The 23,216-nt window shown below is 41.5% G+C and overlaps 1 protein-coding gene across 1 annotated transcript in view; it reads left to right on the plus strand.

Moving 5' to 3' along the window:
- Positions 1 to 23,216, plus strand: part of MAN2A1 (mannosidase alpha class 2A member 1) — a 197,235-nt gene that overhangs the window by 74,189 nt on the left and 99,830 nt on the right. The window contains exons 5-8 of the mRNA XM_020911732.2: positions 721 to 848; positions 14,263 to 14,436; positions 16,985 to 17,171; positions 20,763 to 20,940. Of these exons, the coding sequence (XP_020767391.1) occupies positions 721 to 848; positions 14,263 to 14,436; positions 16,985 to 17,171; positions 20,763 to 20,940 (667 nt within the window). The remainder of the gene's footprint in view (positions 1 to 720; positions 849 to 14,262; positions 14,437 to 16,984; positions 17,172 to 20,762; positions 20,941 to 23,216) is intronic.

The following is a 23,216-nucleotide window of genomic DNA, read 5'->3' on the forward strand; positions in this document are numbered from 1 at the left end:
GAGAAGGATGTCTTGTAACACTTTAGTTTTCCAGGATGGGGGATCTAGTTACTTTGTACGGTGTTATGTAAAGGGGAACCCAATGAACAGATGATGATAATGGTAGAGCTTTTCATTCAATAATCAAAGATAAACTTTATAGCCTATATTATAACTGACTCTGGAGCAGGGTGCTTTATAATGTCTTCTGTATTCCCAGAAGCATGTGATACTACTAGCTTTACCTTTATTGTCATTACTTTTGTAGTTTGCTTGATTAACTTACTAATGTCAGAAGTACTAAAGTAAATTGTGATTTTTTTAGCATAAGTATAATGAAACAAATACTGTGCTTAAAATGACTGTCTACCAGTAAACACTCATCAAGCATATACTCTGAGTAAAGTACTTTGCTAGGTGCTCAGTTAGATCCAGAAATAAATGAGACGTGGCTGCTGACTTCAGGAAGTTGTATGGGAGATTATATCCTTTACGAAATAGAGCTTCCAGAGTTACCTATGTGGCTTTGTCTTTAGGATGGGTTACCTCAGATACTTTACCATGCATGCTTTATCACCAGTGTCCCAAAGTTGAAATTCATTCACTGTTTTGTTTTATTTTTAATTAGTGTAAATACTGGTTACATTTAAAGGCTATACCTAATGTTTATGATGTCTTACTTTTTTATTTGAACTTTTCCTATATATGTTAATGTAAATCCTTATGTTATTTTCTCCCTAGTTTGCTAGAAAATGGTCAGTTTGAAATTGTGACAGGTGGCTGGGTAATGCCTGATGAAGCTGGGGCACATTATTTTGCCATAATTGACCAACTAATCGAAGGACATCAGTGGCTGGAAAGAAACCTAGGTATGTATCTGTATGTTTGCCTGTCGTACGGACTGTGCTCAGTCGCGCCCGACTCTGCGGCCCCTCGGACTGCAGCCCACCAGGCTCCTCTGTCCGTGCGGCCTCTCCAGGCGGGAACCCGGGGGCGGGTTGCCACGGCCTCCGCCAGGGGGTCTTCCTAATCCAGGGGCGAACCCAGGTCTCCTGCATTGCAGGCAGATTCTTTTCCATCTGAGCCACCAGGGATGCCCAGAAATACTGGAGTGGGCAGCCTGTCTCTTCTCCAGGGGGTCTTCCTGACCCTGGAATTGAATCAGGGTCTCTTGCATTGCAGCCAGATTCTTTATCAGCTGAGATATCAGGTAAGCCCTGGTAGCTCATGTGGACTACTTTGGGCAGTTCATTTTGGGAAAGGTGAGATGTGTTTTTAAAATTTTTTTAATAATTAATTTTTCTAGGACTGATTATTATTGAATAATTCATTTTTCATTGATTTCTGTTTTTTGGATCATAAACTCAGCTATATAGGTATAGCATGGTCACTCTTAGGATCATCTACCTTGTTTCACCTATTATCAATTTTGTTTATTAATTTTAGTATTTTTTCCTAAAAATATTCCACTGGAATTTTAATCATATACTAGTTAAGACTCTTGATCATAAAAGGCAAAAACCTAATTTCCTAGCTTAAGCAAAGGGAAAAAAAGGAGAGGAAAATACTAGTTCTGTCATTGAGACTTCAATGACTGGGCCCCGGGGACGTGGACTGTGTTGTGTGGGTGCTGTCTCCTGGTCCTGCTTATTTTTGCATCTCCTCCTGGTGAGTGCAGTGGCCAGAGACAGTCAAGACTCTTGTCTTTGTAGCCTAACAGGAGGAGTCTGCGATTAATACCTTATCTAACTGGCCCGCTTTGGGTTAGACGCTTATTTCTGAGTCGGTTTATTGTGGCCAGAGGTATAGGAGCTGAAATCACTGAGACCTGGCTCGTTTGATGGAAATGGTCTCGAGAAAAGAGAGGTTTGAGGTTCAGCCTCACTTGAACCAGGTGAATGGGTCCTGTAAGGGAAAGAAGGATCCTGAATTGATAAAATCAGTTCATACAACTCATAAGAACATGGGACTAATCAAAATCTTTGTGATGTATGATGTTTGCATTCTGCATCGTGGTGTATGGGGCTTCCTTGGTGGCTCAGTAGTGAAAAATCTGCCTGCCAATGCATGAGATGTGGGTTTGATCCCTGGGTCAGGAGGATCCCCTGAAGGAGGAAATGGCAACCCACTCCAGTATTCTTGCCTGGGAAGTCCCATGGACAGAGGAGTCTGTCTGGCAGGCTACAGTCCATGGGCTCACAAAAGACTTAATGACCAAAACAACAGCAAACAGCATGTGTGTAATTGTGTTCAAATATTTCTCAGTACAATTTTGTAATTTATAGTAAATATACATTTGTAATTGAAATTATTTCTAGATATTATTTTAAAATATTTTAAAAATATTCTCTTAGAAATGAAACTCCCCCACCCCATTAATATTGACTTTTAATTTTGGAATAATTTCAAATATTAGCATTGTAAGAGTACTACAAAGAACTCCCATAGAGCCCCCAGTCACACCCACCAGTTACTAACATTCTGACACTTTTGCTTTCCTTTCTTCTCTTTCCGTGTGGTTACTCTTGTGATTCCCGTAGAGTGAGTTGTGGACACCACACCTGTGCTGAGGAGAGTTAGCACGGCAGCTCAGATGCTGCTCTCCTCAGAAGGGCCTTGCTTGCAGAGTTGGTCTTTGGTGGGTGTCTGAAGAGTTGAATTCTTCAGTGATGAGTGACTCACTGTGTTTAAACTACTTGTAAAACCAATGTAGTACATGATGAACACTTGTCTTCCTTCTGGGAGTCGAATCACAGTATGAACTGGACAGAGTGCCCCCGTGGCCGGACCCCAGTGGGATGCTCGGGCACCGCCTCTAGCGAGCGGCTGTGGCTGGCCGCCTGTCAGGTGTCGCCAGCGCCCGCTGGTGCGGTCACTGCCTCCGTCGGGGAGGCTCGTCGGCGCCGAGCCCTCAGAAGCTCGGGCCTGCTTTCCTGTAGACCCAGCCCTGTGTGCCTTTTGTGTTAGCTCATCTTTCTTTGTATCTTTTCACTATGATAAATCAGCTGTGAGTGGGACTTTATGTTGAGTGCCAAAAGTTTTCTTAAATAAAGAAGTCTGGGGGTGGGCTTAGGGACCCCCTACTTAGCGTCACTTTTCTTAAATATTGAGTTGGCCAAGAATTTCCTTCAGTTTTTAAGTAAAAATAAAAGACACTTTTTTTTTAATCAGGAACTTTATTGAACAAAGTATTCACCATTTTGTTCCACTACCTTCTGCCATTTTTCAGGCAACTTCATAATTCCATCTTCCCAAAACTTTTTATCTTTTTGAGCAAAGAACTGTTCCAGGTGCCTTTTACAGTCTTCCAGGGAATTGAAAATTTTTTCCATTAAGAGAATTTTGTAAAGACTGCAGTAAGTGGGTTTTGTATATTTTTTCTTTATGTTTAGCTTTTATGGATGTGTAATTGACATGCAGTGCAATATATTAAGTCTAAACTGTAGAGTTCTGACAGATATATATACCCATGTAACCCCGTTTTCATCATTCTAGAAAGTTCCCTCATTCCCCCACCCCCCGAATTTCTCCCTGCAGCCAAGTGCTCTGTGTTGCTATCACTGTAGATTATTTTCACTTATTTAAAAAGGGATAACACTTTTGGATCTGACTTCTTTTGTTCAGCATAGACTTTTTTCTTCTTGTATTATAAGTAACTGTTATTTTACATGCCATAAAATTCACTCATTTAAAGTGTACAGTAGTTTTTGGTGTTGTCAGAGTTGTGTAGCAGTAACTACCATCTGTTTTAGAACTTGATCAACATCCCCAGAAGGAACCTCTTGTTTATTAATAGTCCCACCCCTCTCTGACTCCTTCCTTCTCTGTCCTAGGCTCAGGTGACCAGTGATCTCCTTAGTGGGACACACGCACACACACACACACACAGAGACACAGACACACACACATATACACACAGACACACACAAACACACACACATACACACACAGAATTTGACTGTTCTGGACATTTCACATGAATGGAATCATGCAATGAGGCCTTTTGTGACTAACTTTTTTACTTGGCATACTGTTTTCAAGGTTTATCCATGGCATGTATCAGTCATTTATTCCTTTTTCTGACTGAATAATATCCTCTTGTATGGATATACCATATTTGTTTATCCACTGTTTCTTCACCTTCAGCTAATGGGCATTTAGATTGTTCTTTTTAGCTGCTCTGGGTAATGCATGTTTGTGTAAGTTTTCATGAGGACAGAAGCTTTCATTGTTTTGGATATACACCTGGGAGTAGAGCTCGGTAAACACCCCTGAGGATATTAGTTTCCTTATTGTAGCTTTGACTGGATCTTGTCGTCTTCTCAGTTATGTTTTCTAAACAGTTTGGAGCAGCTTGTTTTGGACACTTTTTACATTTGGTTTTGGGATACTTTTTAAAATAATTTAGTCTTTGGTTGTTAATTTCTGTTTTTATAAGTGTTATTATATAAAACTGATCATTAGAATCTTTAAATTTGAGTTTTTAAGGTTATCTTCTGCCTAAAATATGCATTTTGTAACTGTTCTCTGACTCCTCTTAAGTTCTAATATTAGATATATTTGAAATGATCCAATTTTATTAATTATGTTGTTCATATTACTCATGTTTTGATTTTAAGTCTATTGGATTTGCCAGTACTTAAGTGGTATGTTTTACTCTTTTTAATGGTTATTTCCTGCAACTTTTCTTGCTTTTACTTTTATGTATTTTAACAATCTTATTCTTACATGAAAACACAAAATCTTTCCTGGTTTTATTGACATATGTGCTCTCTTTTTAAATTTTGGATTTATCTTATACTGCATTTTCCCTAAAATTTGTCATTTATCCCCTTTTAAAATTATTTACTTATATCAAGAAGAATCCTGGCAGGATACTGGGTTGGTTTCCCTCTTAAGTCTCTCTGTAGCTTTCATCTCCTTCCATATCAGTTTTTAAAAATTCTCTCTTTTCTCTGTCATGACATCTCAGGGATTCTTTAATCTGTTGCAGCTAGGTTAAGTTGCTCTATCCTGTTTATCAGGTGATTTTGACTGGAAAAGATCACTGGTGATGATAAAATCTCAGACATCACTGTAACTTTTCATGTCGGTTTTTACTCTTGTTTGTGAGCTTGTTCTGCCCTTGTTATTCTGGACAACATGTGAAGAAGTGAAGTCGCTCTGTTGTGTCCGACTCTTTGTGACCCCATGGACTGTAGCCTGCCACCAGGATCCTCTGTCCATGGGATTCTCCAGGCAAGAATACTGGAGTGGGTTGCCATTTCCTTCTCCAGGGGATCTTCCCAACCCAGGGATTGAACCCAGGTCTCCCGCATTGTAGGCAGACGCTTTACCCTCTGAGCCACCAGGGAAGCCCTGGACAATATATACTCCGTTTTAAAAAAAAAAATCATTTTAATTGAAGGATAATTACAGCATTGTGGTGGTTTTTGCCATACATCAGCCTGAATCATTTTATAGCTTGCTGCTGCTGCTGCTAAGTCGCTTCAGTCGTGTCCGACTCTGTGCGACCCCATAGACGGCAGCCCACTGGGCTCTCCTGTCGCTGGGATTCTCCAGGCAAGAACACTGGAGTGGGTTGACATTTCCTGCTTCAATGCAGGAAAGTGAAAAGTCAAAGTGAAGTCGCTCAGTCATGTCCGACTCTTTGCGACCCCACAGACTGCAGCCCACCAGGCTCCTCCATCCATGGGATTTTCCAGGCAAGAGGACTGGAGTGGGTGCCATTGCCTTCTCCACATTTTATAGCTTAATTTGGTTTAATTTCAAATCTGTAAAGAGTTGCATGCTAGTATTTGGGAAAGACTCCTGTTTATACTGAATAGTTCACTCTCCATACTCACTGGTTCTGCATCGTTGGTCCTTTAATGGACCGGAACCTGGTGGTCCGGAGTTGACGATGAGAAAGTGAGAGAGAGAAAGAGGCTGCCATCCCCTGGTTTACGCGGAATAAAGCCCTGTTCTTAGCGCTCGTGCGGCTGCACATAGGCACCGGCGCCCTCTCGAGTGGGTGAAGGCACAGGGTGCCTTCTCGAGAGGGTCTTAGAGCCCCGGGCAAGAAAGTGAGCTCAGCGGGCCTCTGCGCTCTAAGGAATTAGCCTGAAAGAGAGAGAAGAGGAAAGAGAGAAAGACACGGAGACCCAAGCTCTGATGGAGCAAAGGTGTTTTAATCAACATGGCGTGGGCACATACACTGTCTTACCAGGTGGTTATTCTCAGCAAAGACAAAGATTAAAGTTCCAGATATAGACAACATAATGCGACCCCTATCAAAGAGAGAGTTGCAAACATCACTTCTTACCGTATGGGTCATAAAAAGGAAGAGGGTGCTTATCACCGTCATGAGAAATGCCTGGATTCCTCAGCCCCGGGAAAGGCGTGCCTCTCTTAATTCCTGAATAATAAGGGCCACAGGGTTCCTGAAAGATCCAGAACAGCACACAGGAAGCCTCTTGTTAAATGCTTCCTGACACTGCATCTGATGTTTCAACCAACCATGAATGTAAAATAATGGGGAAAAAATTTTCTGCTAAGTTCCAAACAGCAAAACTTGAATTTGCCACGCCTGGCAGTTGCTTAAATATTAGGTTGGTGCAAAAGTAATTGTGGTTTCAAACTCTGAATTTTAAATCATTATAACTAGGCTCAAACACATTTTTTTTTTTTTTAATTTTTATTAGTTGGAGGCTAATTACTTTACATCATTACAGTAGTTTTTGTTACACATTGACATGAATCAGCCATGGATTTACATGTACTCCCCATCCCGGTCCCCCCTCCCACCTCCCTCTCCACCCAATCCCTCTGGGTCTTCCCAGTGCACCAGGCCCGAGCACTTGTCTCATGCACCCAACCAAGGCTGGCAATCTGTTTCACCCTAGACAATATACATGTTTCAATGCTGCTCTCCTGAAACATCCCACCCTCGCCTTCTCCCAGAGTCCACAAGTCTGTTCCATACATCTGAGTCTCTTTTTCTGTTTTGCATATAGGGTTATCGTTACCATCTTTCTAAAGTCCATATATATGTGTTAGTATACTGTAATGGTCTTTATCTTTCTGGCTTACTTCGCTCTGTATAATGGGCTCCAGTTTCATCCATCTCATTAGAACTAATTCAAATGAATTCTTTTTAATGGCTGAGTAATATTCCATGGTGTATATGTACCACAGCTTCCTCATCCATTCGTCTGCTGATGGGCATCTGGGTTGCTTCCATGTCCTGGCTATTATAAACAGTGCTGCGATGAACATTGGGGTGCATGTGTCTCTTTCAGATCTGGTTTCCTTGGTGTGTATGCCCAGAAGTGGGATTGCTGGGTCATATGGCAGTTCTATTTCCAGCTTTTTAAGAAATCTCCACACTGTTTTCCATAGTGGCTGTACTAATTTGCATTCCCACCAACAGTGTAAGAGGGTTCCCTTTTCTCCACACCCTCTCCAGCATTTATTGCTTGTAGACTTTTGGATAGCAGCCATCCTGACTGGCGTATAATGGTACCTCATTGTGGTTTTGATTTGCATTTCTCTGATAATGAGTGATGTTGAGCATCTTTTCATGTGTTTGTTAGCCATCTGTATGTCTTCCTTGGAGAAATGTCTGTTGAGTTCTTTGGCCCATTTTTTGATTGGGTCATTTATTTTTCTGGAGTTGAGCTGGAGGAGTTGCTTGTATATTTTTGAGATTAATCCTTTGTCTGTTGCTTCGTTTGCTATTATTTTCTCCCAATCTGAGGGCTGTCTTTTCACCTTGCTTATAGTTTCCTTTGTTGTGCAAAAGCTTTTAAGTTTCATTAGGTCCCATTTGTTTATTTTTGCTTTTATTTCTGAAATTCTGGGATGTGGGTCATAGAGGATCCTGCTGTGATTTATGTCGGAGAGTGTTTTGCCTATGTTCTCCTCTAGGAGTCTTATAGTTTCTGGTCTTACATTTAGATCTTTAATCCATTTTGAGTTTATTTTTGTGTATGGTGTTAGAAAGTGTTCTAGTTTCATTCTTTTACAGGTGGTTGACCAGTTTTCCCAGCACCACTTGTTAAAGAGGTTATCTTTTTTCCATTGTATATCCTTGCCTCCTTTGTCGAAGATAAGGTGACCATAGGTTCGTGGATTTATCTCTGGGCTTTCTCTTCTGTTCCATTGATCTATATTTCTGTCTTTGTCAAACACATTTTTATTAATCAAAATAGAAACCATTACAATCAACACATTTTTGCCAATGATAAGTTTATTTATTCCTGTAACATAAAAATATGTGCTTCGAGATTTGATGAACTCTTGGAAAGCACTCTATTCTGCTGGTTATGGAGGCGTTTTCCCTGCTGAAAGTTATCGTGGTGCTTGACGAAGTGGAGTCATTTGGCAACAGGTCAGGTGAATATGGCAGATGAGGCAAAACTTCAGAGTCCAATGTGTTCAACTTTTTGACGCGTGAGTTGTGTGACGTGCGATCAGGCCTTGTTGTGGAGAAGAACTGGGTGCTTTCTGTCGGCCAGTGCTGGCTGCAGGCATTGGAGTTTCTGGTGTCTCTCACAGATTTGCTGAGCATGCTTCTCAGAAGTAGCGGTTTTGCGGGGATTCAGAAAGCCGTAGTGTGTCAGACCATCAGCAGTTGCACAAACAGTGACCGTGACCCTGTTTTCGATGTTTTGGGAAAGCGCTCTGGCACTTCTCAGCCCGCCGCTGAGCTGGTCTTCACCGGTGGTCATACTTGCCTTTGCCCATCCAGTCTGATCAAGAAATAGTTTGTTGTGTAGAATAAGAGAAGATGACACTTCAAAAAAGATTTTTTTTTTTTTTTGATTTGTGGTCAGCTCATGAGTTACCCACTTACTGAGCTTTTTCACCTTCCCAGTTTGCTTCAGTGCCAGAGGACCGTAGCATGGTTGGTGCCGAGTTCTCTGGCCCCTTCTCGGGTAACTGTAAGAGGGTCAGCTCTGACACCTGCTCCAAGCTGGTCACTGTCGGCTTCCCACGTCCAGCCGCCGTGTCCTTTGCAGAACCTGTTGAACCACCGCACTGAACGCTGAGGAACAGTTCCTGCGTCAGATGCATTGTTGAACTTGTGAGTTGTCTCTGCAGCTTTATGACCCATTTTGAACTTGAACAAGAGTTCAGATTTGCTTTTTGTCTCACATCATTTAAAATACATATAAAACAAACAAACAAACAAAAACATATAAAACAAACAGCAAGTAATAAGTTATTAGCAAAAATGTAAAGCAGGAAATGCGCATTAAAATAATAACATAACAACATTTAAGAATGTATTCCAGTATCAAATGGGCAAAGTTCAAGAATGCAAAACAGCAGTTAGTTTTGCACCATCCTAATAGTATTTACATTGTATTTATAACTATTTGCATAGCACTTATATTGTTTTAAATATTATGTGTAATCTGGATATGAGTTAAATCACAAGCATACCTTACTTTACCATGCTTCACAGATACTAGGTTTTTTTATGGATTGAGGACTTGTCACAGCCCTGTTGAGCAAGTTTGTTGGCGTCATTATTCCGACAGCCTTTGTTCACTTTGTGTCTCTGTCACATTTTGGTAATTCTAGCAGTGTTTCAGACTTTTCATTGTTATTACACTTGTTAGGGTGAGAGCTGCGATCAGTGATCTTTCACTACTGCAAAAGTAGCAAGACGTGGAGAAGGCTCAGAGGGTGGCTACAATCTTAGCAACGAAGGTTTACTTTGTTCTGTTTCTCTTCCAAGTTTTATTAGGTATGATTGAGGTACTGATAGGTATGATTGAGGTACTGAATTATTTATGTCTAAGGTATACAGTATATGACTTGACTTACATACGTCATGAAAAGATGATCTCAGTAAGTTTAGCGAACGTGTCATGTGATACAGATAGAAAATAAACAGAAGAGGAGTTTTTCTTGTCAGGAGCACCCTTGAGATTTACCTCTCTGCACAGCTTCCATGTGTGACACGCAGCAGTGTCGCTGCGTTGATTGTGGCGCACTTACACTCCTGCACACTGGTTGCGAGGTTGGTCAAAGTGCTGATACTCTTTCTTGTTTAGTCGCCGAGTCACATCCGGCTCTTGCAGCCCTATGTACTGTAACCCACCAGGCCCCTCCGTCCATGGGATTTCCCAGGCAGTGGGAGTGGGCTGCCGTTTCTTCCTCCAGGGCATCTTCCTGACCCAGGGACTGAGCCCACATCTCCTGCCCTGGCTGGCGAGTTCTTCACCACTGAGCCGCAAGGGAAGCTGACCGACTCACTGGAAGAGCGCTGACCCTGGGGAAGCCTGAAGGCAGGAGAAGGGCGGCAGGGGGCAAGGTGGCTAGATCGCGTTGCCAACTCGATGGACATGGGTGTGAGCAGAGTCTGGGGGAGAGGCGGGGACGGAGGAGCCTGGCGCACAGCAGACCCTTGGGTTGTGAAGGATCGGACTTAACTGGCCTGCAGCGTTACATTCCTGGTGCTTACATATCTTGTACCTGGAGGCTTGCACCTTTTGACTACCTTCATTCAGTCCCTTCTTCTCCCACTCCCACCTTTGCTAACCGCAGATCTGATCTCTTTTTCTTTGAGTTTGCTGCTTTTGAAGTATAGTTTATCTGCAACGTTATGTATATACAACATTGTGACTCTTATTTCCATACATTTCAAATATGGAATCACATGACTTATTTTGCAGCTGGAAGTTTGTGCCTCTTAATCTCCCTCACCTATTTCTTTCTTCTTGCCAGTCTCCTCCCTTCTGGAAACCACCTGTTTATTCTGTGTATCTATGACTCTATTTCTGTCTTATTGTTCATTTATTTGTTAGCTTCCACATGTAAGTGAAATCATACATTTTTGTCTTTCTCTGTCTATTTTGGAGGGAAAATAGCCTCAAGCCTGATAAATGTTGTCAACAATGACATGATTTCGTTCTTTTATATGCCTGAATAGGGTCCTATTGTATATTTGTGTGTATACATACCTATATGTATGTGTGTATATGTACATGTGTGGGTATGTATACATCCACTGATCCACTTACGGACACTTAGGTTGCTTTGGTATCTTGACTACTGTAAATAATGCTGCTGTGAATGTGGGGGTCCATGCATCTTTTCAAATTAGTGTTTTTGTTTTCTTTAGATTAATTCCCAGGTGTGGAATTGCTGGGTCATATGGTAGTTCTCATTTTAATTTTTCCAGAATTTTCTGTACTGTTTACTATAGTGACTGTACCAACTTACATTCCCACCAGCAGTGCACGGGTTCTCTATTCTCTGCATATAGTTTCTTTTAACTGAAGTATGTACAGCTTTTTAGACATAATGCTCTTGTACGCTTAATAGACTATGTAAACATAACTTTTATATGTACTGGGTAACATTTTATTGCGATACTCTCTTTATTGCAGTGGTCTGGAAGTAAATCCTCAATATCTCTGAGGTATGCCTATATGCAATAGGATGTGTGTAGGTTATATGCAAATATAATACCATTTTATATAAGGAACTTGACATCCAAGGATTTTGGTTCCTTTAGGAGTCCTGGAACCAATCTCCCTTGGATACCAAGGGATGGCTAGTTAGATTCACATGCGTGTTTTTTTTGAACAATTTGACAGTAAGTGGGAGACATCTTGTCCCTTCATCTCTCAGTATTTCATTGTGTTATTTCCTAAGAAACAGAGATGGTTTCTTAGATAAGCAGAAAATAGTTTTCAAATCAGGAGTGTTAACAATGATACCACAATCTAGTTCACAGTATATTCAAATTTTGTCAATTGTCTTAGTAATATTCTTCAATAGAAGCTGCTGTTTATTCCTCTCCCAGACCAGGGTCATGTATGACCTCTAGTTGTCACGTCTTTCTGTCTCCTTAACCTGGAACACTCCCTCAGCCTTTCTCTGGATTTCTTAACCTTGATATTTTTGAGGAGGTCAGACTTCTGTTGTAAAACATCTCTCAGTTTGAGTTTTTTCCCTTATCATTAGCTCCAGATCATTTATTGTCTGATCCATCTGCGTAGTATAACCAAATCTATTTATTCTCCTAGAATATCACCGCTGTTATTTTCTGTGGGTTCAGTGCATCTTATCAGAAAGTACATGCCATCTCTTTGTTCCCATGTTAGTGCTGCTGTCTGTGATCAGTCATGTCTTAAGTTTCTTCCCTGCGCTTTACATCCCCCCTTTGTGGGGGACACACTGAGAACAGGTAAGAGTCCTCATCAAACATCAGTATCTCAGTTGTAGGATCTGTTGCTGACTTTCTAACTCCACTCTTCCTTCTGTAACTGTTAGTTCTGTTGTTGTTTAGTTGCTCCGTCTGACTCTCTGTGACCCCATGGACTGTAGCCCACCAGGCTCCTCTGTCCATGGGCTTTCCCAGGCAAGAATACTGGAGTGGGTTGCCATTTCCTTCTCCAAGGGATCTTCCTGACCCAGGGATCAAACCCACATCTCCTGCATTAGCAGGTGATTCTTTACTGCTGAGCCAGGGAAGACCTCATTATTTGTTAGCATTTTACTAAAAGGAAGAGCTTTCTTTTTTATTTCTTATTTGTGAGTTTGTGCGTTTTATTTTATTCAGTGGGTTCTAGTCCAGTACTACTATTCTTTATCTTGCTGCCCCAGTTGTCCCACATTTGGCCAATGGAAGACCCTTCAAGCTATCTCCTGATTTATTTTTGTGTAATGTGTTTCCATGACTCTTTGGCTATTTCTTTACTTTATGCCCCAAAGAATCTGTTCTAGGGTTATCTTGTACTTTCCCAGTCCCAGCTCTGAAATAAGCTGTTTCTTTGAGGTTATTTTTTATAGAGCATAGCATTTAGAGGTCAAAATCTAGGAGCAAAGTTCTGCTAGTTGATACTGAAGTATCACTGCATCTAGGCCTTCCTAGTGCTGTGAGCTGGGAGATGCGTGTGTGGACAAACATGCACATATATGTATAGTTTGTTTAAATATATATACATATATGTTTTTTGTATACTTATTCATAAGTAAGTATTATTACCTCCTGTTTCAACTCAGTATCATAGGGTCCATTCTACTCTCAGATTTACAGGAACTATTTTGTAGTTCCTTCTCTCAAAATATAAAACCTGGCTACTTTAATCTAATTCATTTGCTCAGTCTTGGAATTCATGAAAGTTTCAGAATTGCTAAACCTATGCCACCACAAAAGCCCCCAAATTACTAAATAGGTTCAAGATTTCTTTATAATTTTTTGGAGGTGAATCACGTATGTGCAGTGGGCAAGCTTTGTACGGCAGCCTTTGAGTTCTGGCCCGCTCTGGGTTCTCCGACAGCGCAGCTGTGCCTTCTCGGCCGCCTCTGCTGTGGCTTCGTCTTCAGTATCTGCAGCTTCCTCTCTGTTCTCTTTCTGTTACTCTGTGTGAACGCCTGTGTGGTCATCTCTACACTGTAATCAGGGTCAAGATTAACTCGTGTGTAGTCCTAGGGCCTTTCCAAGCCTTCGGTACATGGAAAGTGCTAAATAGGTGTTTGAGTGAAAAAAATGCGCAGTTAGATTAATTATGTCTGTGTATAGGTAGCATATAGAAGCCTTCTTTGAGAATCCTGAATAAATAAAATATTTGCATACTGCCCAATGAATAATCTTATTTCATTAATTCTAACCTGTGCATTTATTATGTTGATTTTTTATAGGTTATCCTCTGTGAAATTGAGGTATGTTTTTAGTCCTTTACCAGAATTGGTGTGAGTCAGGTGTGAAAAATTCTATTGATTCCTTCTTGATAGCAAGTGCCAGCATCAGGATGCCGTGAGATGTGTAACGACACACCAGCACAGTCATTTTGACCAGTTCTGCCACTGTATTGCGTGACTTGGCGCTGTCGTACAGCGTGAAAGGCAGCCTGGAACCCCCTGGTGTCGGGATTGGAGAGGACAAGTTGCAGTGACTCGGCTTGGCTTTGCGTGTTGTGTGAGAGCAGGCTGCAGGACTCTGCAGCCCCACAGAAGGCAGGACTGTCGGCTCCGGGCGTGCGGTGCCTCGGTCCTGTGTGTTTCTCTGGCTCCGCTGACTGCAGCAGCTTCCTAGCCTCTGTCAGATGGCAGAGCTCCCGCGCTCGCTCCGGCCGGCCCCCTTCCAGCCTGGGTCCCTGCCTGGGAGGACCGCCCGGGCAGAGCCCTCCTCTCGGCGGCCTTGCAGGGAGTCTCACAGGGGTGGTCTGGGCAGCACTTTATCTTGGAACCAGGAGACCAGGGCGCTCGGGTGGGTCTGAATGTGTTGTGACTTCTTCATTTATCAATTTAAAAAATGACACTTATTTTCTTTGTCGACAGGAGTGAAACCTCGGTCTGGTTGGGCTATCGATCCGTTTGGACATTCACCAACGATGGCTTATCTTCTGAAACGCGCTGGATTTTCTCACATGCTTATTCAGAGAGTTCACTATGCAGTTAAAAAACATTTTGCATTGCATAAAACACTGGAGTTTTTTTGGAGACAAAATTGGGGTATGTAGGGTTAGGTGAAAGTGGAAGATCTTACTTGACCTAGATATTATTTCACAGGGGTTATGACCTCTTGCTGTTACAGGTTTTATTCAACTTGTCAGTCTTGAGAATCAGATTGCTTAAAGATATACATAATTATTTTTTCAATGTAATTGTGTCAGGAGTCTTTCAAGCATTGGTAAAAAAAATTTATCTATAGAACATGGTAGATTGTTTCATTTGATTCTATTTTAAAATGCGCCCATTTTACCACAAAGTTGATTGCATTAGAACTGATGTTTATTTAGTTGCGAAGTCATGTCGGACTTTTTTGCGACCCTATGGACTGTAGCCTTTTGGACTCCTCTGTCCATAGAGTTTTCCAGGCAAGAGTCCTGGAGTGCATTGCCATTTCCTTCCCCAGGGGATCTTCCTGACCCAGGGATCGAACCTGTGGCTCTGCTGCGTCTCCTGCGTGGCGGGCTGATCCTTTACCACTGAGTCGCTGGGAAACCCCTTTAGAACCGCTATCCAGTCATACATTCTGCCAGAGTTTCTTCCCTCTGCCCCTCCTGTCTGTGTGTCTGGTTAGAGCTGCCCTTGAAACCCTGCACCTTGCCCTCCTGGCACAGCTGTCCTCTGTCCTGCGTCGCTTGTTTTCCCCAGGCACCCAGGGATGTGCTTCCCCAGCTCTCCTGGAGGAGGGGCGGCAGGAAGTGGGCCTCCTGGGAGGCCTCTGCCTTTCCCAGCCCCAGGCAGTTCAGAGCACCTTGGCTGCTTACATGTTTCTATTTATTGAGTCCTATGACGTGCGTCGTGTTACACGCTTTATGTTCACTCTGTCATTGAGCCTTTGCAATCATTGTTAAGTTGGATTCTATTATTATAGGGCCTTTTAAATGGTGAAAAAGTGGAGGCATTTGCCAAAAATGAGAAGCCGTTTGCCAAAAATCATACAGGTAATAGGTACAAAGCCTAGATCTAAACCCAGTTCTGGGCTCTTCCAAAGACTAGGCCCCCTAACCTATAGTACCTGCTGCCAACTGTATCAAGTTGTCAGTAAAATTTCATCTGAAAAAAGGGTTTCATTATGAAAACTGTTCAGCCATTACTGCATTCATCATACTCGCTTCTCTGTGTGGTCTAGACCCTCATTAAGTGTTTCAGTAGCATCGTTTATAAATTTAGACAGTATCTTTCTCATGTGCGCTGCTGTTTTTTCAAAAGGAAACACATTAACTGCCTGACTTATTATCCTGGAAAACTGGACCTGTAGGGAAAAGAGGAGCTTGTGGGGGATTGCATCCTATATTTACCAGATGCTTAGTAGCATATTAATATTTTTAGAAAAAGGATTATTTATTGGAGGAAACCCTACTTAAACTATTGCTTACGTTCAAATTGCTTATGAATATCAGTTGGCATAAAATTAATACTTTTATGTACTTAATACTATGCTAAGAAGAAATATAGGAAACATCCTTGCCTGTAAAATTATAGTCTAATTTGATAAAAGACTAACACCACCAATTGCAGCAGATAAACTGAAGTGTGTAAATGAGCTGCTAAATAGTGTGGTGGACCTACCCAATGTATTTGGACATGTTGCTTGAAAATGGTGTTTTGGAGTTAAGGTGAGCTGCTTTCTTTGTTCTGGTTGTTAATGAAGCAGTTGTTTTCAAGTTTTTTAAATGTGTATGGTGCTTGTTTGTTTTTTCTTGTTGTCTGTCTCGTATAAAAGCAATACATTGCTGAGAACTGGAGAGCTGTATGTAGAGAAGAAGAGGTATTTACAGGTCAGAGTTTAAAAAAAAATAGCCACTTTTAACTCTTATTAAAGCCCTCCAGTCTTACTTTGTGGGAGGCTTCTGACCTCTCGAGGGCAGTGATGTCAACACATACTGGCATTGAGGTTTCAGTTAAAAACAATTCTGTGTTGGGAACCAGTACTCGTTTTCTGTATCTTTTTTGTTTGCTTTCATTCTTCTCTTTGCTTTTGAAAATTATTTTTACTTTTCCTCTGCCTCCAAGGAGAGCAGCCAGACTGGCCCTTCATTGGTAAGGGGCCCTCCACAGACTCTCCTGAGCGCGCTCACTTCTCATTACTGCAGCACAGTGCTTCCCCAGTGTTTTCACGGGCCCTCCCCTCTCTGTCTCTTGCTCTCCCAGTTCCCGGTTTTACTGCCTTCTTGTCTTCTTCCGGGCTCTGCAGCTAAGGGGCCCTCTCAGGGTCCCGCTTCCCCGAGGGAGACGCAGATATGGCAGGCGCAACTTTGGATGAGCTGGTTGTAACCTCTGCTCATTTATATCCTTCCAGGTCAGCAGATGCTGCTTTAGGATGGGGCGTTACTGTTTCAGTTAAGTTTAGACAGAAGATGTAGGTAGAGACTGAGATGCAGGTATCATCCTTCTGGCCGGTGGGCATTGAATGCTGCTGGGGTGTGTGTACTAGTAGAGGGGTTGTTGCTTTAGGATGGCGCTTGCACTGCATGTGTGTAAAGCGCTGGCGTTTTGAAAGTTTGGGGATGAAATCTGTAAATTTACACACGTCTGTTGCTCTTTGTTGTAGATCTGGGATCAGTCACAGATATTTTTTGCCATATGATGCCCTTCTACAGTTATGACATCCCCCACACTTGTGGACCTGATCCTAAAATATGCTGCCAGTTTGATTTCAAACGGCTTCCTGGAGGCAGATATGGTTGTCCCTGGGGAGTCCCCCCAGAAACAATATATCCTGGGAATCTCCAGAACAGGTATGAAAATATGCATTTAATAAGTCAGCATCTTGAACAAGTAAGCATTAGTGCCTTGTTGCTGAAGAGTTGCATAAATGGGCTTTGGTAGCCAATATTATCCTTACTCAAGGCATTCATTGAAACGACATTTAAAGCAGCTGAAAAATGCCAGCGCCTTGCCTGTTTGTCTTCTGTGTTATAACTTAATGGAAAGTGAACAATAGTAGATGAGTGTATGGTGGATAGTCTGTTATACACTGTTACTATGATCTGCTTTGCTTTTGTTATAAAAGCTTCCTACTGTGTTTGATTGATTTCATATACTTTTGTTGATAATAAAACTGATGGTCTCTATGGTATAAATTGGTAAGAAAAGCAACCCAATTGCAAAAACACATTTATTGAAATGGATCACATAAAGAGTGTAATTATCTGTTCCCTTAATAACAATTTTAGTAATAATGAATGCTGCCCAGCTCTGATGATCATGTCTTTGCATTTTTCTGACATTTTTGACTTACTGGAAACTTTAATTAGGAATATTTATTCCTAAAAATTGTTAATTAAAATCAGGAAACGAATTAGTTGTTTTTTCGTAGAAGAAAACTGTCCTAAAGATGGAAGCATCTCATTAAACCGAGCTACCTATACTTCTAATTCTGCTGCTTTTAAAAGTTTAATTTCTTCACTGTAAAATTAATGGTATGTAATACACTAAAATAAAACACTGTGTTGTAATATAAGCCACTCAACTCTGCTAGAAAAATAATATAGCCTTTTAGATAAAGCAAGATTGTTGCTCTGTGCTCAGTAAAATCTGTTTTTAAAAACGTGTGTGTGAGGATGAAGATACGATTTGGGTCTCCTTGCACTGAGTGAGTCCTTGTGGCCACAAGGGAAATATTCCAGTGTGAACCTCTCACTGTGGCAGACATAAAAGTATCTTAGCACGGCAGTCTTCTTAAAGCCGTAAGAGGATAATCCAGCGCATTATGTAGCAGAGGGGTGCTGGTGGGTTGTCAGGGTGGGGGATCCCTGCCTGCCTTCTCGGGAGAACAGCTGTTTGCTGCTAAATGCGGTTTGCACGCCTCCTCTTACTCCAGTGGTCAGGGGCACCAGGAGACTTCTTGCAGGCTAGCTCGGGGAATTCCCGCGCACCCGTAGATGGTTCGAGGCCCCGCTTTTTCTGTTTCTGGTGCTGCTGAGAGTGCCTGAGAGTCATTCTGTGCAATCCTGTTGATGGTTGTGGAGCCCTTCAAAGATACCAACACCCCTCCCCCACCCCACTCAGAACACACCTGTGTTCAGTCAGTCCCAGTGATTCTGAAAGGGCTTCCAGGCACCAGGGACGTAGAGATGAATGAATCTGTATAGTGCTTACATAGATTGTCTGTTTGTTTGTTTAGCTTATAAGTTTTGAAGTCTTAGCTCTGCTGGGTATTCCCATGCAGATGTCACCTTCCTTGTGATGTTCAGAGATCAAACATGGGCATTCCAGCTTAATGGCACTGGATTTTTTAATACCTTAAAGAAAATGACTTTTAGCTATAATGTACAGGCGATATATTCAGTATGTTCAGCTTATCAGGTTTCTCTGCTGTGAAGAGAGAGAAACTCCATTCTCTATCCAGTTTGGTCTGGCTCCAGTACCATGTAATCTGGGCTGTCCCGGCGGCTCAGATGGTGGTGAGTCTGCCTGCAGTGCGGGAGACTGGGGCTCAGTCCCTGGGGCAGGAGGGTCCCCGGAGGAGGGAGTGGCTACCTACTCCAGTGTTCTTGCCTGGAGAATCCCGTGGACTGAGGAGCCTGGTGGGCTCAGAAAGAGCTGGACACAGCTGAGCAACTGGTAGCTCACTCACTGTGTATTTTACGTATGGTAATGATTTACATGTCAGGTGATTTGATGTTTGTTCCAGTCAAGTTGCCCTTTCTTACCTGGCAGAATAAGTGCAGAGCGAGTTGCAGCGGCATGCCTTTGCCTGTGAAGCTGGTCAGTGCGTTTGTCACCAAGTTGTCGTGTGTAGCGAGCGTCCACCCCCAGCAGGTTGGCACTGCGGTTCCTTGGCTTTCCCCGCGCTGACGCTCTCTGAGCAAGAGCGTGCGAGTCGGGATGGCTGCTGTGTAGAAAAGGCACTTCGCTGGAGTCTGTCCTTGCTTTCCTCTTCTGTGTCTCACACATATACATGCAAAGCGTGGTGTATCTAGTCGTAAGCCTTGGGATGCGTTTTTGTGCTGCTTGCCTGGAGGATCTAGCTCGATGCTCATTTATACTTTATCTTATATCTGTGATTTATGTACATATTTTTCCTCTTATTTCTTTAGGTCTTATACATCTTCCTGTGCGATTAATCTCATTGTATGTGTGCCTTTTAATTATAAGTAATAATTTAAAATTGTTTTTTGGAAAATATGGACTATTAGTAAATTACTAGTAAAAATTAAGTTCTATGTTGAATGGCTATCTCAGGAAACTAAGTATTATATGTTAAGTAAGAATATTATGGTTGTATTTTACTCACCAACTTATTAAACTTTGGCTAATTTAATATTTGAAGAACAATTTCAGAGACCATCAATATAAAAAGAGCATATGAGATTCTAACTTTAGTTCAATGTTTTTTCATAGTTTGTGTAAAATGCCTCTTTCCATCGTTGATGTTCTTTGAGATTTCTTCATAAATTTTTATATCATGAATTAGAATCTACTTCTGGATAATCCTGGAAGTGAAAATTGGAACACTGAGTAGAAAAGCACACTTGTCATCTGTCACTGTTTTTCAGCTCTGGCACTGGAAGCATGGGGAACCCCTCAAGGTCCCTCTGCTGATTCACTTCACTTTCAGAAGCTCTTCCTCTGACTTTGTGTTCCCAGCCTTTCGCAAACGGGGCCCAAGTTCAGCGTCTCCCAAAAGGCTTTCTACAAAGTATAAGTGAATGAAATATAGAAGCTTATCAGCACATTGTATTTAGCTGTCCTTTTGCGTCATCAGTTAGGGCCCAGAGAGCTAGAAACCAAAAGAGCTCATGAAGCTCCTTAGCTGTATCTGTTGATCAGTGTGAAGGACACTGTAACAGATACTCAGGTTATTGATGGAAGATGTCGACTGAGTTGGTTTTCTTCCTTTAGAAAAGGAAATATGGTTCTGTAATTGGCTTCATTCAGAATAACTTCATGTTTAATTAGGCAATTTTAGATTAAGTTAGAGAAAGGGATATTAAGTCAAAGCAAGTTTCAGAGTTCGTGTAGATGAGAAATCCTATCTTCTTGGAATAAATTATTTTATGACGCAGGCTACCTGGAAGTCAGTCTCTGTGGCTGACCTTTAGGAGGGCACTGATGCCGTCAGTCCTTGTATGCCAAAGCTGTCATGTGACTTTATTTCTCTAAGGATATTCCATTGAAAAGCTATGGGGTTTTTCCCTCTGAAAAGAATTTATGAATATTTTAAAGGGATAATAAAAATGAGTATAGTAGTTAAAAAAAAAACCTGCCTTGTAAATCACGCTAAACTAGGATATGGGCAGAGTGTGTGATACTTTATTTTACTACAGCGCACTTTGTGATGAGCGGCCCCACCGTTGTTAGTAGCACTCCTTTTCCTGTTGCAGGGCCGAGATGCTTCTGGACCAGTATCGGAAGAAGTCAAAGCTTTTCCGTACCACAGTTGTCCTGGCTCCGCTGGGAGATGATTTCCGCTACACTGAACGCACCGAATGGGATCATCAGTTCAAGAATTACCAGCTGCTTTTTGATTATATGAATTCTCATTCTCAGTATAATGTTAAGGTAATGAGAACATACTTTATCATGATGCTGTATTTGAAGGTGAACCTTCATTATTAAAGGAGGCTGAGACACAACAGCCTTTGTTTCTTTGTCCCGCATCCTGCTATTTCTTAGAATATGTAGTTCTTCTGTAAAAGTGTAATTCCTGAAGGGGAAAATTATCTTACATTACAGTTCCATTTCTAAAGTTATCCCTTTCTTACCACTCATTGAGGATTAAAGAGGCATTACTTTATGTGGTTGAAAACACATACCTACTAAGTTGTGATGTTCATTTTCCAGTGATGTCCTGTTTTCCTACTAGCGCTGAAACTTTGCTATTTCTCTCAATTGCTTCCTGTGATTTAGTAGTGTGACTGGCAGATGGAGACGCACATATCAAGAATTTTGCAAACAAATGTCGTATCCAGAAACTACACTCGCATTTTTCTTAGATGAGAAGTCTTCTAAAATTAATCATTCGTCTGTCATTCTTGCTTTTTCTCCCCCTCCGGAAAATTTAAAATGCACCCTAAAATTTTGAGAATAGCATAAATTCCTCCCCCAACCCCCCACTGCTTCCCAATACCCATGACTCAGCTACAGCATTCAAGGTCATACATCAGTTCAAGGTCATGCATCAGTTCAAGGTCAGCCTTGTTTCCGCTGTGTGCCACTGTCATCTCACTCCTCTGGAATTGCGGAGCAAATCTCAGAGGGCATGTGTTTTTATCTATAACCATTTCATTATGTATCCGAATGATAAGGACATTGTGGAAAAATAATGATCATAATACCATTATCACATCTAAAAGATGAACGGTAATATCATATATCCAGACACATTCCAATTGTACTCATCTCATAAGTGTTTTAACAGACAGGTTGCATGAGTGAGGACTTGAGCAAGAGTCATGTATTGGACCCCATATGAGAAAGCTAATTATCCAACAAGTGTGTTATATTCACAGACAGGACTTTAGACAGTAAAATACTGTGAAAATACAGTAGAGAGAAAGTGGTATTAGCTGTGGAAAATAAATTCAAGCTTATTAAGGAAAATTACATAATACTGAACAGATGAATAAGCTTAAATAAAATATCATGGTGATTCAAGATAGTTAAAACTGAATTTCAACCATGATATAAACTTTAAGTATTGAAATTGTATTTAAATCATCTCTGTACTTTCCTCCAAGAGAAAGTGCATATAGGGACAGTTGATTAGAGGAGTGTGTGTATATATCTCTATAAATACACCTTCTTGGGGAATAGTTTTGAGGTCTGCAGAAGGATCCACTGCATGACTCTGAAGAATTTAATCCTGTCTTTAGTATTTCACCTGTTTCCTCCTTTGCCCACTAGAAAAATCTTTAAAGTAATTTGAAAAGTTAATGTATCATGTACATAGGAGTGCACAGACCATTAAGTATACAGAGAATATTTTCAAGTTTTAAAACACCCATGTAATATTGAAAAGGAGATATAACTGAGTCACAGTGTTGTATAGCAGAGATTGGCATAACATTGTAAACCAAATATACTTCATTTGAAGGAAAAAAACAAAACCACCATGTAACCACTATCCAATATGTAGGACGTCTCTAGCCTTCCAAGTCGTTACCAGTTCCTACAAGAGTAACCATCACTGTCACTTCTGTTTTTCGTTTCTAACTGGAGGATGGTTGCGTTACCGTTCTCTGTGGGTCTCTGCCGTCTGTCGGCGGGTCAGCCCAGGCTGTGTGTCTGTCCCCTTCTTGCTGGGCCTCCCTCCTCCCCACCCCCATCCCACTCTTCTCTGTTGTGTCTTCGTGATTTGTGTTGCCTGACTTTGAATTTTATGAGAAGGGAATCTTAAATATGTGTTGTTTTGTGTCTCACTTTTTTTTTTCTGCACATTATATTTTTGAAATTCATCTACTGTTATGTGTTACATGTAACATGTATCATGTAAAGTTGGTAAACATACCACCGTTTATCCACTCTGTTGTTGATGGACACCTGGGTTGCTCTCAGCTTTGGGTTATTACAGGTGACACTGCATTGCCCGTTTTGTGCAGTGTGTGTGTATGAGTTTATAGGGGCATAAAGTGGAATGGACGTTTGGGGTTATTGGGTGTAAGTGTGAAGGTTCAACTTCAGTAGATATTGTCAAATAACATTCCGGAGTAGACCCACTGGATATTGCATCCTATGACAGTTTCAACTGCTGCACTTCCTTACTCAGACTCTGTATTATCAGAACTTTTTTTTTCCTTTTATGATGGATGTGATGGTTTTATTTTGTATTTCCAGTA

This window comes from Odocoileus virginianus, unplaced genomic scaffold (assembly GCF_023699985.2).
Source record: "Odocoileus virginianus isolate 20LAN1187 ecotype Illinois unplaced genomic scaffold, Ovbor_1.2 Unplaced_Scaffold_8, whole genome shotgun sequence".
In the NCBI taxonomy this organism is placed as follows: domain Eukaryota; kingdom Metazoa; phylum Chordata; class Mammalia; order Artiodactyla; family Cervidae; genus Odocoileus; species Odocoileus virginianus.